The sequence below is a fragment of the Onychostoma macrolepis genome, chromosome 22 (genome assembly GCF_012432095.1).
Source record: "Onychostoma macrolepis isolate SWU-2019 chromosome 22, ASM1243209v1, whole genome shotgun sequence".
Classification (NCBI taxonomy): Eukaryota; Metazoa; Chordata; class Actinopteri; order Cypriniformes; family Cyprinidae; genus Onychostoma; species Onychostoma macrolepis.
The window spans coordinates 21,687,418-21,704,044 of record NC_081176.1 but is presented as its reverse complement, the minus strand read 5'-3'; the positions used below and the strand labels follow the sequence as shown (position 1 = coordinate 21,704,044).

The 16,627-nt window shown below is 37.9% G+C and overlaps 1 protein-coding gene across 10 annotated transcripts in view; it reads right to left on the bottom strand.

Annotated features, from left to right (window-relative positions):
- Nucleotides 1-368: 368 nt before the first annotated feature.
- tle2a (TLE family member 2, transcriptional corepressor a) overlaps nucleotides 369-16,627 on the bottom strand; it is a 37,520-nt gene continuing 21,261 nt past the window's right edge. For 7 of the 10 annotated variants that reach the window (XM_058761801.1, XM_058761798.1, XM_058761796.1 and 4 more), the window contains 17 exons: nucleotides 15,481-15,525; nucleotides 10,414-10,476; nucleotides 9,778-9,882; nucleotides 7,462-7,674; nucleotides 6,060-6,122; nucleotides 5,697-5,792; nucleotides 5,518-5,562; nucleotides 5,269-5,430; nucleotides 4,817-4,943; nucleotides 3,625-3,830; nucleotides 3,465-3,544; nucleotides 3,118-3,367; nucleotides 2,781-3,028; nucleotides 2,552-2,699; nucleotides 2,020-2,170; nucleotides 1,814-1,890; nucleotides 369-1,192 (listed from right to left, as the gene is read on the bottom strand). In XM_058761801.1, coding sequence (XP_058617784.1) covers nucleotides 1,085-1,192; nucleotides 1,814-1,890; nucleotides 2,020-2,170; nucleotides 2,552-2,699; nucleotides 2,781-3,028; nucleotides 3,118-3,367; nucleotides 3,465-3,544; nucleotides 3,625-3,830; nucleotides 4,817-4,943; nucleotides 5,269-5,430; nucleotides 5,518-5,562; nucleotides 5,697-5,792; nucleotides 6,060-6,122; nucleotides 7,462-7,674; nucleotides 9,778-9,882; nucleotides 10,414-10,476; nucleotides 15,481-15,525 — 2,187 coding nt within the window. In that variant the 3' untranslated portion in view covers nucleotides 369-1,084. Of the gene's footprint in view, nucleotides 1,193-1,813; nucleotides 1,891-2,019; nucleotides 2,171-2,551; nucleotides 2,700-2,780; nucleotides 3,029-3,117; nucleotides 3,368-3,464; nucleotides 3,545-3,624; nucleotides 3,831-4,816; nucleotides 4,944-5,268; nucleotides 5,431-5,517; nucleotides 5,563-5,696; nucleotides 5,793-6,059; nucleotides 6,123-7,460; nucleotides 7,675-9,777; nucleotides 9,883-10,413; nucleotides 10,477-15,480; nucleotides 15,526-16,627 lie in introns of all 10 variants that reach the window. The other 3 variants (XM_058761800.1, XM_058761799.1, XM_058761802.1) reach the window with 3 other exon arrangements.

The following is a 16,627-nucleotide window of genomic DNA, read 5'->3' as shown; positions in this document are numbered from 1 at the left end:
AATTGTATTAAATGTAAATTGTATTACATTCAATAATTGTAAACATTTTATATTGTAGTTCTATTTTACATACTAAGCCATCTCATCAGCGACAAACATAAGCTTGGTTACAATTAATAAATTTGATGCATTCACATTCTTGTACACGTTTAAATTTCTTATTTTAAAAAATTACATAGAAATTAAAATTAGCATGAGTTTTTGGGTCTGCATAGTCCTTAAACTTTACTTTTTGAATTTAAATTTTATTCGAATTTGTGAATTTATCTACATAATGCAGAGTTCAAAAAAAAGAAAAAGAAAATTTCTTCCATTTCATCAGAAATGATATTTTAAACTATAAATTAATGCAACTACCCAACAGTATGCATCTTTTGGCTTTTAAAGAGCTTTATTTACAGTTCATACATACCAAGTTTGCGACCAAGGTCAAAATAATTTTCAACATGCTCCAACATACAGTATTCACGTGATAGGACGTTAACTGAGTGTCTTTATAGCCGTTTCCCTGAAGTCAATGACACACTAAAATCCAGAGCCTTGTTGTCCTACATCATCTTAGTCCATCATCTTATACATCATCCATACAATCATAACACAGAGCCGAGATCAGGTCAGCTTTTAAGAAAATGATCGACGAAGAAGTCATAGGCCAGTCCTTTAGGTTTCGTCATAATTCATTCATACACTGTGGCTCCATAATTGTCCATTTCCGTGAAAATTCCGAAGGCTAAAAAAATAAGATTTCTTTTACTATTATATTTACTACAGAGGTTTCATCTTGTTTAAAAAAAAAGGAAGGAAAGATAGAAGAAAAGAGGAGGTCTTTGGAGAAATTCCATGTTTTTGAAGCTAGTCTACCAGCTTTCCTCACAGCATTAAAAAAACAACAAGGTCAGTTCTGAAGATCCACCATCCGATCCTGGAGTCGAAAAGTACAGCCATACCGCCGTCTCAGAGTCCATATTGACGTCCATGCCACACCATTTGTCTCTCAAGTTCAAGGCAAAATAATGATGAATCTGGTCTCCTCTATCCAATAAGTTTTTCTCATTTTATGAATGACGTTCCAAACACATTCAGTTTAGTAAATGACTTCATACACAGTAGCCTTCTTGTCTCCTGAGCCAGTGACAATGAACTGGTCGTCAGGGGAAATGTCACAGCTGAGGACGGACGACGATTCCTTAGACTAGGGACAAAAACAATTAGTTAGTGAGTTTAATCAGGTGTTAGATAGCACTGCTGATCAGTGTTTGTCTCACGTATTCTGAAAAATAGGACAAATAAAAAGAGCCTACTCAACAATAAAAATTTATTTTTGACTCATTGTGACAATGTCATAAAAGTCTCCATCATAGTGACAAAAATGCCATTTAAATTGTGCTATGACAATATGCTATCTGAAACGGTTAAACAATACTGGGGAAGCTATTCTGAGTAACTTGTTTTTTAGAAAACTAAAATTTAAAATAGTTTAAGCTACCCTTTGAAAAGTAGTTAGCTAAGCTTCAAGCTAACTTGAATAGATTAAGTAAAAAATAGTAAAAAAAATAGTTTTTTTTTAAATAGTTAATTTTTACCAACCATTTGAATGAAGTAATTTACTAAAATTACTTGTGCATTTGTCAGTTTGCTTAGCTGCTATGATCAGAATTCAGCGCTAATTTTCGGAAAAAGTAGCTTGTTACTGGAAAAGCTGCAGCATTTTAAAGCTTACTTAATGTATTAAGGTTAGTAGCGTCACTACTTTTAGTTAGTTACTCAACACTGCGGTATTTATAGTCAACAGACACTATTATCAAACCATTACCTGGAATATGCTTGATCCATATGGAGTTCGCCATGCATTCAGTAGATTATCTTTGCCTGTGCTTACAAACCATTTACCTGCAATAGTTAAAAGTAAGATTTCAGGCACAGCCCTTTAATTAAACAGCCATATTTTTCTATAATGCTTTTTTAAATTTCTAACTAAAAAGATGATATTTTTAAGGGGAAAACAAAAAACAAACATACCGCAGTAGGCAAACTTGAGCGAGAGAACGCAGCTTTCGTGAAGGTGCAGCTGGTATTTGTCTGGTTTGGAGACATGCAGCACCTCCACATTACTGCTCTCCATCCCCACTGCAAGCCACTCTCCCGTAGGACAGTAACCCAGAGAAAAGATCTGCGTGCACAAATAAACACATTATTTCATGTTAAATACTAACAATTCATTCTCATTCAAAATGTTCTCCATCAACATTAGTGTCAAGCATTTTCTAAAAGTTGCTCATCCATACGGACACGTCTGAAAATGCTTAAATCACCTGACGCTGGTAGGTCACATGACAACATTGTGGATATAGTATGTCCGGATTGAACTCATACTACACAATGCACACTACATAGAATATACTATGTAGTACAAAGTAAGCCAAAACATTAGAGGAAAAAGATGCATTTTCCAATTTATTCTGATAAATGTGGACGTAGCTGGAGATGCATGAAAACTTCATATTGAGAAATATACAACTACATTTCCTGTGTTTCCTCTGAGCTGCAGTACCTGTGAGGTGAAGTCATGCTGCTGCAGCTGTCGGCCCTCTCTCAGGTCCCAGCAGCGCACAGTGTTGTCCAGACCCCCCGTCCACAGTTTGGTCCCGTCGTTGGAAATATCGATACAACTGGCTCCATCTGTGTGACCTTGGAACTGCCTATAGAGGGCGACACAAGGACATCACATGACTTCAGGAAGAAGAGCATGGTCTATCTCGCCAGCAGGAGTCTGTAGATACCTGACGAGCGTCTGGTTGTGCAGGTCCCAGACCACGATGTTTCCGTCACTGCAGCAGGAGAAGCAGACCTTGTTGTCGGGACTGATGGCCAGAGCGTAGCAGGCCGGAGCTGAGGACGTCAATTCGGCCTTGATGCGTGGAGTGGGCGTGGCCAAGTCCCAGATTGACAGCGTGCTGGCCTCGCCCCCAACTATCAAAGTCCGCCCATCTGGAAGGAGTTTGCACGACCGGATGTAGTTGTCTCGATTCTGATTGAATGAAAGAGTAGACTTTATTCAGTCCAAATAGGTTGGCGAGTACCAACTACAAGTAGAGTTTAACATGACGCAGATCTCACCAAACAGTCCAGTTGGGCCATTGGACTCTTGCTGCCTGGTTGGCTGATGTCCCACACTTTGACGCAGCCTTTCCCGCCGGTGTAGACGTGACGCGTGGAGGTGCTGATGGTCACCGCGCACACCACCTCTCCATGACTGAGCGTGTGGATCTGACGGGCGTGACGTGGGATGCCAGGGCCGAGGAGGGCGTCAGGAGGGAAGGGCACCGGCTGCATTTGACCATCTGCGCTCACGTGGAACGAGTAAGCTCTGGGGGCATGAAAGTTGTATAATTAAGATTTAGATTAAGACAGATTGGACTATGGAGTCCATTTGACTTCGAGATGAACTGGCATTGGAAACTTACGGCTTTCCAGAAGCTGCCGACTGCAGGCTAGCAGGTAACCCTGGTACCCTCATATGGGGATGAGGAGACTCGTAGCCCACCTTCGAAAGCAAAAAAATTTAAGAGATTCATTCATAAAAGGCACAGGGTAAGTGTAACGGTCTCTGAGACTTTTCCTTACCACAGGTGAGCGTCCGTATCCGGCGGCGGCTGCAGCAGCGGCGGCAGCGGCAGCAGCTGAGCCGTTCATCTGAGGGGAGACGAGGTGGAGACCGGCACCGTATCCTGCGGCTCCAGCCAACTCGCCATTAACTCCTGGGGGAGGAAGGCCAAAAGCACCAGGGGGGTACGCGCCCTGCACCGCCAATGGGTTCCTCAGACCTAATGCTAAGAAATCCAGAAATAGAGGTTAAGAAAGAGTTTAAGACAGAAATAGAACTGAAGAAATAAACAAGCAGAAAAGACAGGCAAGGTGTCTTCTCAATGCTGAAGTATAATATAAATAAGCAATTTATTGACAAAAATGTGAAAAATTTCTTAATCTGGAATTAGTATAAATTTATTTGGCAAAGAAGTTTTTAAATATATTTATTTTTCATTGTCAAACATTTTAAGTAATATCATGAACATTTCTATTATTTACCACATGACTTTGATTTGGCTGGCAAAACTGTAAAATATTTACATGCGACTAAAATTGCTTTTTTTTTTTGCTTGTTTTAAAAATAATAATAATAAAATAATCTCACAAAGTATTAAGTGTCTTTTTTAAAAATATATGCAATACAACGATTATGCCATTTTCTTTTTTTGAGACATAAAATTGTGCCAAACTTTGAGAAATAACGAGAATTTCAAAATAAAGTTGTTGTTTTTTTATACATGCATTATCCCAAACTACTTAAGGTTAGTTTTTTTTTCCTTCTTTGTGATATCAAGACCGTTAGACCACACTTACATTTTTGACTTGTGCCCTCAAAAATATTAAAATTAATTTCAATTCAGAAATTAAAAACCATGCATATCATAGACGGTGCATTCAAGTCACGTATGAATGTACGTATGAATTTCATTTTTAATTTTAGAATAAATTAAAAGATCCTGACAAAATAAAAATAAAAAAAGTGTCATGTCTTTGACCCATTAATATCATTCTCAAGAATGCTAAAACAATTACACATCCTCCAAGGACACAAACTCAGCAAGATGATACAATTAAAACAAGACCACCTTTCAGAAACAGGAAGACCACTACTGCCCTCTGCTGGCTGACTAACCAGCAACCCTCAATAAGGACAGGTTGCCAGGTTGAACAAAACACTCTACAAATTCAGTCACTAAAGACTTGGACTATCAGGATAACAGGATTTTACCAAGAGGGTCAACGCCTGGCTTCCCAGGAACGGGGCGGAACTGCGGAGGAACGCTAGGGCCTGGAGTGGATGACTCCTGGGACATGGGCGTGCCAGGCTTCATCCCTGGAGTGCTGGACTTCTCTCTCTGGTAGGTTAGGGAATGCATTTACACACATTAATTATTCAAGCAAGGTATATAGTCGATGAAAAAAGAACTGGGAAAAAGATGCAGCAGTAGTCAAACTTGAGTGGGAACTGTCACTCTTTGTGATTCTAGCAAAAGCAAGGCGTGGGATGTGTTTTGCTGCAGAAGAAAGTGCGTCTTTTTGTGCAGGTGCAAAACACAGTGTCGCAGTGAAGGGCATTGAGAGACTTTAGTTTGGGGGAGGGGAAGGAACTTGTTTTCTAAATGAGAAATGCTTTCGTTTAACATCAAACAAACGTGTTTGTGTGTGTTTTTAAGTATGTACCGGTGGAGGCTCCTTGCTGCGTGAAGGGGAAGCAGCACTGCTGGAGGAAGCCAGCGAGGTCGGACTGGCCTGGGGCAGAGGCTCCTTACGGGAAGGAGGGAGTTTATCTAATCCGTTCTCTCTGGAGGAGTATGACTGCACACTCCTTGGAGAAGAAGGGTCCTGAGGGAACGCAATGCACATGATGGATTAATCAGGAGAAAACACAGACAGTCTTGGTTTTATGTTCGTTCTTTAACGCAAACAGACCTCGTCAACGACCAAATTGTCATCGCTCTTCTCCGCGTCGCTGCCCTGAAAAAGAAAACGCTTCAGACTTTAGCGACTCTTATTTATTTATTCCCTACATATATGTTGAAATCAAATAAAAGATCATGTGGATGATTCATAAAAGGACAATGCAGATTTAACTCCGAAAGAACACTTACGTAGTCGGTCATAAAGTCCTTCTCATCTGCTTTTCTCTTTTTTCCGTTGCTGAGGTAGTCTGAAGGCCTGCCTTTGTCTCCGTTAGAAAGTGAACTCTGGAAGAGGAAGAGAAAGATGAGAAAATGAGAGTGGAAAGGGAGAACGGCTGAGACAGAGGATGTAAGTGTAAGTGTGTGTGTGTGAGCGAGAAGAAAGCGATAATGATGTAGGAGACGAGGGATAAATCAAATCAGCTCCATAACTGCTGGACCCACAGGCAATAGAGACGCCTAATGCATGACAGTCTGCACTGAGAGGAACTCAACTAGAAAGAGACAGAGCGAGAGGAAGAGAGAAAACGGACTGATACTACTGATACTTACTGGTCCAGGTTCACGGTCTGTGGGGATCATGGGAAGGGCAGGAAAACGTCCCCGCGGCCAGTCAAAACAAACCAAAAAACAAACAATGTGACTATGACGGTTAGACAAAACTCACCCCTCCACCAGACAAAACAATTAGCACACTGCCAATAATAACAAAAACATATTCCTCCAGTTCCCACTCTTTCAAGTTTCATTGATGATATATGAGCTGACAAATTTCAAAGACGAACTGGTCAACATTTTAGGGTAGAGTTTAAAGAAAATGTGATTAGTGCAATGCAATTGCTAGCACGTTTCCAGCCTGGTCTATGAATTCATATCTCTTCTTCAAAGTTAGTCTACAGTATTTTTTAAGTCTAAATTGTTAAGGTGAGGTCACACTTTATCGCTGTTCAGCGAATTTTTGTGGGTGATATATAGTCATTTAGTCATATGAAATAATCTTCATGTGAGAGCCCCATGCAAATTTCGCTCATGTTCAAGTTGGTGGATTCGCCACACTGACCATCAGAAAGCTGATTTCACACAAAATTTCACTGAAATGTCACTAATGTGACCACAACTATAGTCTGATCACTTTTCACAAAATTTTAGAAAACATTGCCACAACCAGCCAGATGATTCATAAATTGTGTTTGTAACAAAACAGTACGGGATTAGTAATAAAGATGTACGATTTATCAAAATAAACCCCAAATCACAATATGGCTCAATGCGATTATCAAAAAAATGTATGCGCCTCCTAACAAGCTGCTCATTACTACTCTAATTTTACAGGTGTAAAGTTTTTACAGTTTTATTTTACAGCCAAATATAACAATAATATCTCTATTTCATATTATTATTTTAATTAAATATTTTTATTAAAAAAAATACTATTTAGCAAAATTGATAAATAAATGACATTTTTGGCCAAATTGTGCAACCCTACAAATGCAGCAAACCTAGACTTTTTTTTTTTTTTTTTAAATCACATTTTAAAGTTGCTTTATCAGAAAATTTGTTAGTATCCCTAAAGAGTAATGTACTAAAATTCAACACTTCACATTTTTAGATTAATTAGTACATACAGGTAAAGAGAGAAAGAGTGAGACGTTATAACTATAAAACATGCATGCATTTACATGCACTTTTGCCTGAAACTGTACCAGTCTGGTTTTTGCACAGTCAAACTGACAAAGCTAGATAATGTATTTGATGCTCGGCTTCGTCTAGCATATACAGACGTTAATTGGACAACATTTGACCTCTGCTTGCTCTGAAAGATGGATCCGATTACGCATTCGTTGTAATCCCATCGATTAAAACATAGCACCATTATAACTGCACTTGGTAGTTCTGTCCCTGGTTTTAATAAACCAGTCAAGTGATCTGTCAGTATGATTTTATTTGTTATACCTCTGTGGTGTTCGGCTGCGGCCGCCGCTGCCACAGCCTCCAAATGGGCTCGCTCATCTTTAGAGGCTAGCTGGGCCCCGAGGGCCCCGGAAAGGGCCAGCAGCCCAGAGCCGCCCCCCAAAGCCAGTCCCGGGTGAGGCAGGCCGGAGGGGTGAGGGGCCATGGACAGCCCCTGGGCAGCATGCTGGGAAAGGTGCTGGGCCTGCAGCTGTTGCTAGAGGGAACAAGAGGAAGAGGACGATGGAAGGATGAAGCGAAGGGGGGGGGGGTGTCAGATAGAGAGGGAAAAAATATGAAGAGAGTGTGGGAGATAAAAGAGTGACACAGAGGCCGAGATGGAAGTGGAGTGAAGAAACAGATAGCCAGAGGAAATGAAAAGAGCATGAGGAGGAGGAGAGAGAGATGAGAGGAAAGGGATAGAGAGAGAGAAAAAAAACACACAACACAGTTAAGACTTGGATCTGAACCAGAGTTACAAAGGGAATGAATTCATGACCCGTTCCCAGTGTCCCGGGAGTGAGGGAGTCAGTCACACTGGAGTCGACCTGCTCTACTGGATGGGTTCGGGGAACAGCGTTGCTGCAGCATTCTCTAATGATCACCCCAAAATAATATTAAAAAATAATTTGAAGCTGATGACTGCCATGAGAGAAAATCAAAATGCAAAACACCAAAGTGAATAAAAATATGGCAAATCATATGTGAAGAATTGTAAATGCTTCACAACAAGAAGTGGGATGTCAATTGGTGGCAAGACACATACTCAATTAGTCTCCACTCACACCTCATGCTAGTGGGCGCTAAAGACAAATAATGTCAAAACATTGTTGTTCCGAACCTGTATGCTGTTATTTTATATTTTTTTCCACAGAACACAAAAGGAGGAATTTCCACTGTCCTCTTTTCCACACAGCATTTCCAAACACTCCAAAAACATAGAAGTCGATAGTCGTCTGAAGCAATACGACAGTTTAAGCGCAAAAATCATCATTTACCGATGCTTTTCTGGTGTCAAAATTGCATACAGATTCAAACATGTTGGGTTACTACAAACAGAAAATTCAATACCATTCATACCAAGGTCACAATGAACTCAGTTTAGTTTTTATTGTTGAATGGAAAGCTGCAATGTGAAGAATCTGCAAAAAATGCCTTGGTTTGTTAAGTACAAAAATAACTAACTTTTCCCAGTTCTATCAAGATGAACACAGAAATGCGAGTTATGTACACACCTTAAAAGATATATACGACTGGGCTGAAGAGAATTGGTCTAATTAAATTGCACATGCTTAACATGGAAAAGTTGACTAGTTGTTTTAGCCAAATTTCGAAAATATTCAAACACATCCATAGCCTAGTTATGAAAGTGTTTCTTTGCACTCTTTCAAACATTTAACCAACGCCAAAGCACAGAACACAAAATAAATGTTCACTTTCTTCTTTTCCATACATGTCTTTGTCCAAATGTTCTGAAGCCATATGATAGCTTTGCATGAGGAAGAGAGGGAAAGTTGACAAGCTTTGCAAATACCTTTTAAAGAGACATTAGCCATGTTTCCATTACCCTTCAAATTGCAATTTAGAATTGAAAACATGCCCAATGGAAAAATTCCGCATAAACTCCCATATATCACAAAAAGATTTTACGCTCACATGAGGTGTTTTTCAGGAAATTCGAAAATAGGGGCAATAGGTTAATGGAAATTAATTTTTTTTATAAGCATTTCTAAAATAATCGCAAAAGTTTTACACAAATTTGTAATGGAAAGCCGGCTATTGTCTCTTAAAAAGACAAACAAGGTCACAGTGAGCTCTGTTTGTTTTTTATCGTTGTATGGAAAAGTGCAGTGTGAAGAATCTGCAAAAACGTCTCTTTTTGTGCTCCAATGGGAAAATAACAGCATATGGATTTGGTACGATATTCAGGCAACAGATTCGCAATGATATCATCTATCTGATATAGTTAGCATCCTGCCATGTTCTGATGGCTTAAACAGTTAAAAATCAGTCTAATTTGATATTTCATTAAAAAAAAAATCTCCATTCTGTCTAGCCAAACAAAGAAATGCGTCTTACGTTAACACCCTCTAAAAATGCATCCAATTGTGGTCAGGAGAACCCAATTCCTCAACACAAGTCGACTAGTTTTTATCCAAATGACTAGTAGATTTAAACAATATGGAGTTTTGCACATCCGTAGCCTAGTTATAAAAGCGCTTTCAAACGGATAACCAAACTAAATCCAAAAAAGAAAACAGCAATGACAACTCAAGAGGAAAGTGTTAAATAAAAAGGATGAAAAGATGGAAGTACACACTGTGGGAGGCAGAGGGGGGAGTCCACGTACCCCTATCGACGCATTCAACTCCCCCATAGTCACCTGTTTGGCGCGCTCCATGGCCTGGACCACCTGCTGCTGGTGCTGTGGACGGAGGTCAGAAAATGGCCGTCAATGATAAACAAACAAGCAACAAAAGGCAGATGGCCACCCTAGTGTGTCTTTGTGTACGGCGCGATTTTCATTTTCTGAAGCGTGTGTGCTCACACACCCACACCCACACACACACATATACATAGGGCTGCATTTTGTATGAATACACACTTAAAACAGGAGGGGAAGTTGTTTTTCTTCTGTCAGGAAAAGCTTTGGGCAAACCGTAAGCGTTTTTATGGAAGTGGGTTTACAAGAATAACAATAGGCTTCCCAGAGGCATCCGAATGAGAGACTATGTGAGAACGTGAGGAAATATGAGAGGAAGAGAGAGGAAAAAAAAAAAAAAAAAAAAAAAAGTGTGATTGCATGTGTGTGAGAAACAGAAAAGGTGATATTATGTGTGCGTGTGTGAGCACAAATGAGTGAATTATCAATCACAGAACGTCTGAAGGCAATGTGGCATGTGTGAGTCTCATGATGTGCAGCTGTGGGACTGAGTGTGTGTTGGTCTCATCTCACCTCCTGTGACAGGAATGGAATGAGCTGGGCACAAATCACGTTCAGGCGTTTGGCGATCTCCGTCTGCAGAGATATGGAGAGCGAGAGGGAAGCAGAAGCAGAAAGAAAGCAAAAATAGATTTCATTTAACACAAAATGTACATTTTTGAAATGTTAAATGACCTTTTCCCACCATCATTTGGCAATTTTTGATAAAAACAATAACAAATATTATTATTATGCATCTATTGTACAACCATGACAATTATTCTTAGTATTAGTAATACTAGTAGTTATTATACATTCAGAATAATTAATAAATTTACTACTAATAATAAATAATAAAATACTACAAGTACTACTACTATTAGTATTACTACTAATAATAATAATAAAATACTACAAGTACTACTACCATTAGTATTACTACTAATAATAATAAAATATTACAAGTACTACTACTATTAGTACTACTACTACTAATAAATAAATGTTCCAATAATATGTATATTGTTATTAGTAACAATAACAACAAATATTAATAAATAATATGCATTATTATTATAAACTACTTGATAATTACTACTACTATTAGTAGTGGTGTTAGTAATACTACTAATAGTACTTTCACATTCAAAAAATATTAATAAACTTAACAACAACAATAAAATACTACAAGTACTACTACTATTAGTAGTACTACTACTAATAAATAAATGTTATATTTTAATCATTATTATTATTATTACCATCATCATTATTAATATTTAAACTAACTGATTACTACTACTACTACTACTACTACTACTAGTAGTAGTAGTAGTAGTGGTGTTTCTAGTAGTACTATAGTAGTTTCACATTCAGAATAATTAATAAATTTACTACCACTACAGCTAATAAATTAATATTTTTTATTAATATTATATTTACATTATTAAATGTTTATTATTATTATTGTTGTTGTTGTTGTTATACATTTAAGCTAATGTATAACCACTACTAAAAATATTTATTATTATTATTATTGCTGCATCTAAGCTGATGTATCACTACTGCTGCTAAATTAAATACATAAATATTAAACAAACTTAATGATAACAAATAAAATAATTAAAATATTACGTTTATTCATCAGTAGTAGTACTTATTAGATCAGATGCAGCGACAACTATAATTAAGGCATCAAAACATTGCAATGACTGACACTAAACTATCTATTCAGACAGGAAGACACTGTTTGACTGACATATCAGTGTGAACAACCCAATGCGTGTTTGTTTTTTAAGGGGTGAGTAAATCTGAAACTTACGAGCTTACTACCATTCACATCTACTGATTTGTTTGATGCCACAAACAGTGCACATTTAGCCTCGTAAAGCCAAATAATGCCAAAGAGATTTTGAAAAAATGCCAATTAGAGTCATTTTTTGTGCACAAATCATCAGTCAGCCTATGCAAACTTCTTGGGCACCAAGCTGAGACTACGATTACAAGACAGTGATAACCGAAATGCTTCAGCAATAGTATAAAACACAATGCTGTTCACCCAAACGTATCTATCACACGATGTCGCAAGGGTGTGTAACCTGCTACCTCCGCTCACACAGCTAGTAAATATTTTAGCCCTCCACATCTGGTTCATGCTAATTGTTGCGCAGTGAGGAGAGGGGAAGCCTGAAATATTCATGCCCAGCATCTGCTGCTCCGGTCCAGCCGAGAGGAGTGACGCCTCCCCCTGTGAGCAGGTCACTGGTCTTGCCCTATCGAGCTGCTGTGCTGGGGGTTGCCATGCTAAGGCTATTGTAATCATTTACCAGGGGCCCAAACAAGAGCTCCCCCGAGCTGAGGGCAACCCTCCCCATGGCTGTTTATTTTGCCAACAGGTATAAACTAACATTGTTATATCCATGTTCACCCACCTGTCACAATATTTTTCTTAAAGGGATATTTCATGCACAAATTAGTGACTTAAATGTTGTACCAAACCCATATGACTTAATTTCTTCTGTGAAACACTAAAGATGATATTTTGAAGACTGTGCTGGTCGCTCTTTTCCATGCAGTTTAACTGAATGGGGACTGGAGTTTTTGAGTTTCAAAAGGACACAAAAGTAGCATAATAATATAATGAAAATTATTCATATACACTGTTTTCAAGAGTTTAGTAAGATGAACAGACCAAAATTTAAGTCATTATTCACATTTAATGTGTCTTTAGCCCATTCATGAAAGAAAGTCTCCAGAAGAAATTTGATATTAACTAAAACTTTTGAACACATACATTACACATATATATATATATATATATATATATATATGTGTATATATATAAAATAAATACTACATTATCTTTAAAAAGAAACAGAAAAAAAAAACAAAAAAAAAAACACCTAAACTAGCATCAAAAAAAGATCTGTTTAATGAATCCATTTGACCAACTCCCAAAATGATTCTTTCACAAATCAGACTGATCTGTTCTCAAGTTCAACTCACTGACTCAATCATTTGGCTGTATATGACTTCCATTTCAGTTTGTTCTTCACATAAATTTATTGTATGACCCAGGGTTATTATATCCAATTAAAACTTTACTTAAAAAGTTACTTGAAATAAAATATAATATTTTTAAAAAGTAAAAAAAAACATTTGATATCATTTAGTTACCAAGTAAGTATTTAGTTTAATGTTACTAAAATAACAAACTAATTATATATATATATATATATATACACACATATACATACACACACACACACACATAATACATATGTATGTATGTGTGTATATATATATGTGTGTGTGTATATAAGTAAAAAGTATTAATAAAATAATAGTATGTCAATGGTACGAAAATGTCTTAACCCTTGTATTAACCTAACCCTTGTATAACCATTTTGATACTTTTCTGCATTCTTTTTGAATTCATTGTAATTGCCTGTAAAAGAGCAACCATCACATTCTTCAAAATACCTCTTTGTATGTCAATATATGATTGGGTGAGTAAATCTGACAATATTATTACTGGCTGTAGAAAGACCCCCCCCACCACCACCTCCACACTTTCCAGAAAGGAGGAATAGACCCCACCCCCATCTCTTCTATATCCATCCATCACAGCCCTCCCCAGGGAAGCACAATGATTTCTTGTTAGGGAACGGCAACTACAAAATGACATCTTCAGAGGGAAGAGTGGGGGAGGCTGGGAAAAGGGGAGGGCAAGAAGGAGGGAGCGAAAGAAGAGAAATCGGGGGGGAAAAAAAAGAGGCTAGTAGAAAGGCACAGTTAAGGAAATTACAGAGTGATGGGAGATGCAGAAAGACGAGGAGGGGGGAGTTACATTAGAGAAGGGAATTCGTGGAGCATGTCAAAAAAGAAGTGCAATTGAAATGGAGGGAGAGAACAGACGCTCCGAGAGCGCTGACCTAATTTAAACTGACCTGACATCTGCACGAGAGAGAGAGGGAGAGAAAGAGACTGAGCGAGGAAGGTCGGGAAATGCAGATGCAGTAGCAGACGCAATTTATGAGGAAGGAGAGCGAGAAAGTCACAGCTAGCTACTTTTAGACAATCGCTCACACTCGTGTGTGTGTGTGTGTGTGTGAGAGTGAGTGAGTGAGTGAGAGAGAGAGAGAGAGTGAGAGAGAGAGAGAGAGAGAGAGAGAGAGAGAGGAAAGGGGGAGTGTGCACCGTAGACACGTTATTTGTTGATCTAATTAGTTTGTTTGCAGATTAATTTTAAAACAAGTGCCACGGGCCAGACCTAAGAGGATTTCGACTATATAAAACGCCCGCAAAAAAAGATCCCTGCATAATTGAATCTGAATTATGAACCCTACAAAAGATAAAGGGAATAATAAAACTCTCCAGCACAAATCACAATGTGACACCGAACAGGCATTTTTACACTGCCTCTTCGCTGTCAGCCCACGTTAAAACCACTGAGTGTGTTTGCATGCACAGCAAATGAGTAGAGATGGGCCATGATGGTCAACTAGTCATCCAACAACTAACTACCCATTGATGTGATTTGTTTTTCTTATATTTTATTAGTGAAGATGCTTTAATTAGCTAAAACCTTTGAAAGTTTGCATCTTATCCCATAGAAAGCATGCAATGCTCATCATAAAACACTTGTGACGAATAAAATGTATTCACAACTGCATACGAGGCAAAATTTCAAACATTTTTGACCTTTCCCTAAATAGCATTACAATGTTAAAAGGATAGTTCATCCAAAAAAAAGAAAATCAAGAGTCATCAAACTCACGCTCACGTCATTCCAAAACTGTACGAGTTTCTTTCTTCGCGTTAAACAGAAAAGACGATATTTCTTATAGCAAGTCAGTAACCAACCAGCTGCCATGGACCTCCATAGTATTTTTTCCCAACTATGGAAATTAATGGCTATCAGTAACTGTCTGGTCACCAACAAGTATATACCAGTACTGACGATAATCGCCCAAATATCGTTATCGTGTTAATTAGGGGCGTCGCAATATACTGGTATTGGCGATATTTGAAAATGAATAATACACATACGATAATATAACACATAATGATCCAGTGCCAGTGCCATTATGGAGAGTTAAACTCTCACGTGTGATTTGTTTCATTCATACTCAACACCGGAGGGCACCCTCGCGAAGAAAACCTACAAGTAAGACTCATAGAAGTAATAAAACAAATGACTTTCCATGAAATCTTTTATATGGACAAAAGCATCCTGCTGTCGCTGCAGCTGAATAAAATGAAGAAACAAATAAAGATTAATTTGACTGATGGTTTTTAATTTTTAAAGATTTCTATAGATATAACGATATATCGTTATCGTGAATTTTTGAGGTCAAGATAAAATAATGTGAAAAATCTGATATTGTGACAGCCCTACTTTTGTGTTCAACAGAAGAAAGAATAATAACGCATAATACAGTTTTGGAACAACAGGAGGGACAGTAAATGACGACAATTTTCTTTTTTGAGAGAACTATCCCTTTAAATGTATTTACCTTAACATTTGACTTGTTTCAGTATAATTGGTGCAAAATTGCTAAATCAAAAGATATTAGCAGAGGGAACCAGCAAACGTACCTGTTTGTGCATCTCTATGTTGAGGCCGTAGGACATTTCGTAGTACTGAAAAAAGAAAAGGAGATCATTAATCTGTCAAATACTAGGAGGAGTATTCAAATTGGCTAATTGGCTGATTTAATGCTAATTAGTATCATTATGTGTTTGGAAATCATTGGAAGACAAGTTACTCTGCAGAGGTGCCTAGTGAAATTTTAAAAACATCCATTTCCCGCTAACATTTGAACACTGTTGAGCCGATTCTTTAACACCTCTAATTGGCCATTGTGTTCAACAGATATGACTGTGATTGGCTACAATGATCATCGCTTCACGCTCTTCACCGCTCTTCACAGACATCTGTCAGCGATCGTCTATGAGCAGATATATTATGGATCCACTGAAATACACGGCTTTCAAATGCTCCCACATGCTTCTGTGTGAGCACAGAAAAAGATCATTTTTTACAGTCAATAGTATAGCGATATATGACAGAAGTTACTCTCAAACCAAACAGGTTTCCACTTTCATTGTGACAAATTTGTGTGACCAACTTGAACATGTTGTGAAATCTGCATGGGGACACTTTCACCCTCATCCAAAATTCCTGATTGCATAGATTCCTACTGAAGTGTGTTGCAAAAATTGGCCAAACAATGGTAAATGTGACGCCGTTTGAAAAAACAGACCTTGCCACAAATGGCAGAAATTAGCTTAGAGCTGATTCAAAAAACTTAAACCCATATGTGGATATTTTTAAAAGTCTATTATAAAAATGTAGTCCACATGAAGAACAGACCACATTTGCTGATAATATTCACCTTGACCGAATCTCACATCAAGTCTGAAAGTAAACACTGATAAATTTTGGTTTGTTCCTCACAAAAATGGCTTCATAAGACTTAAGCAAGCAATATGGTCTACTTTTTTTTCTTTTCGTTGTTCAAGTGCTTAGTCAAAAACTCCTACTTGTCCGTTCCATGTCGGTAAATAACCAACGTTCACTTTTTAGTAAACAACTCCTTTCAGCTAGCTAGATAAATTCTGGTATGGAGGAGTCAAAATAAAAAAAAAAAAAAAGTGTAATTTTATTAGATAGAGAGAATCAAGTAAAAAGGAAAGGAGAGGTAGATAGAAAAGGGTAAAAACAACAGAGACGGAGGGATAG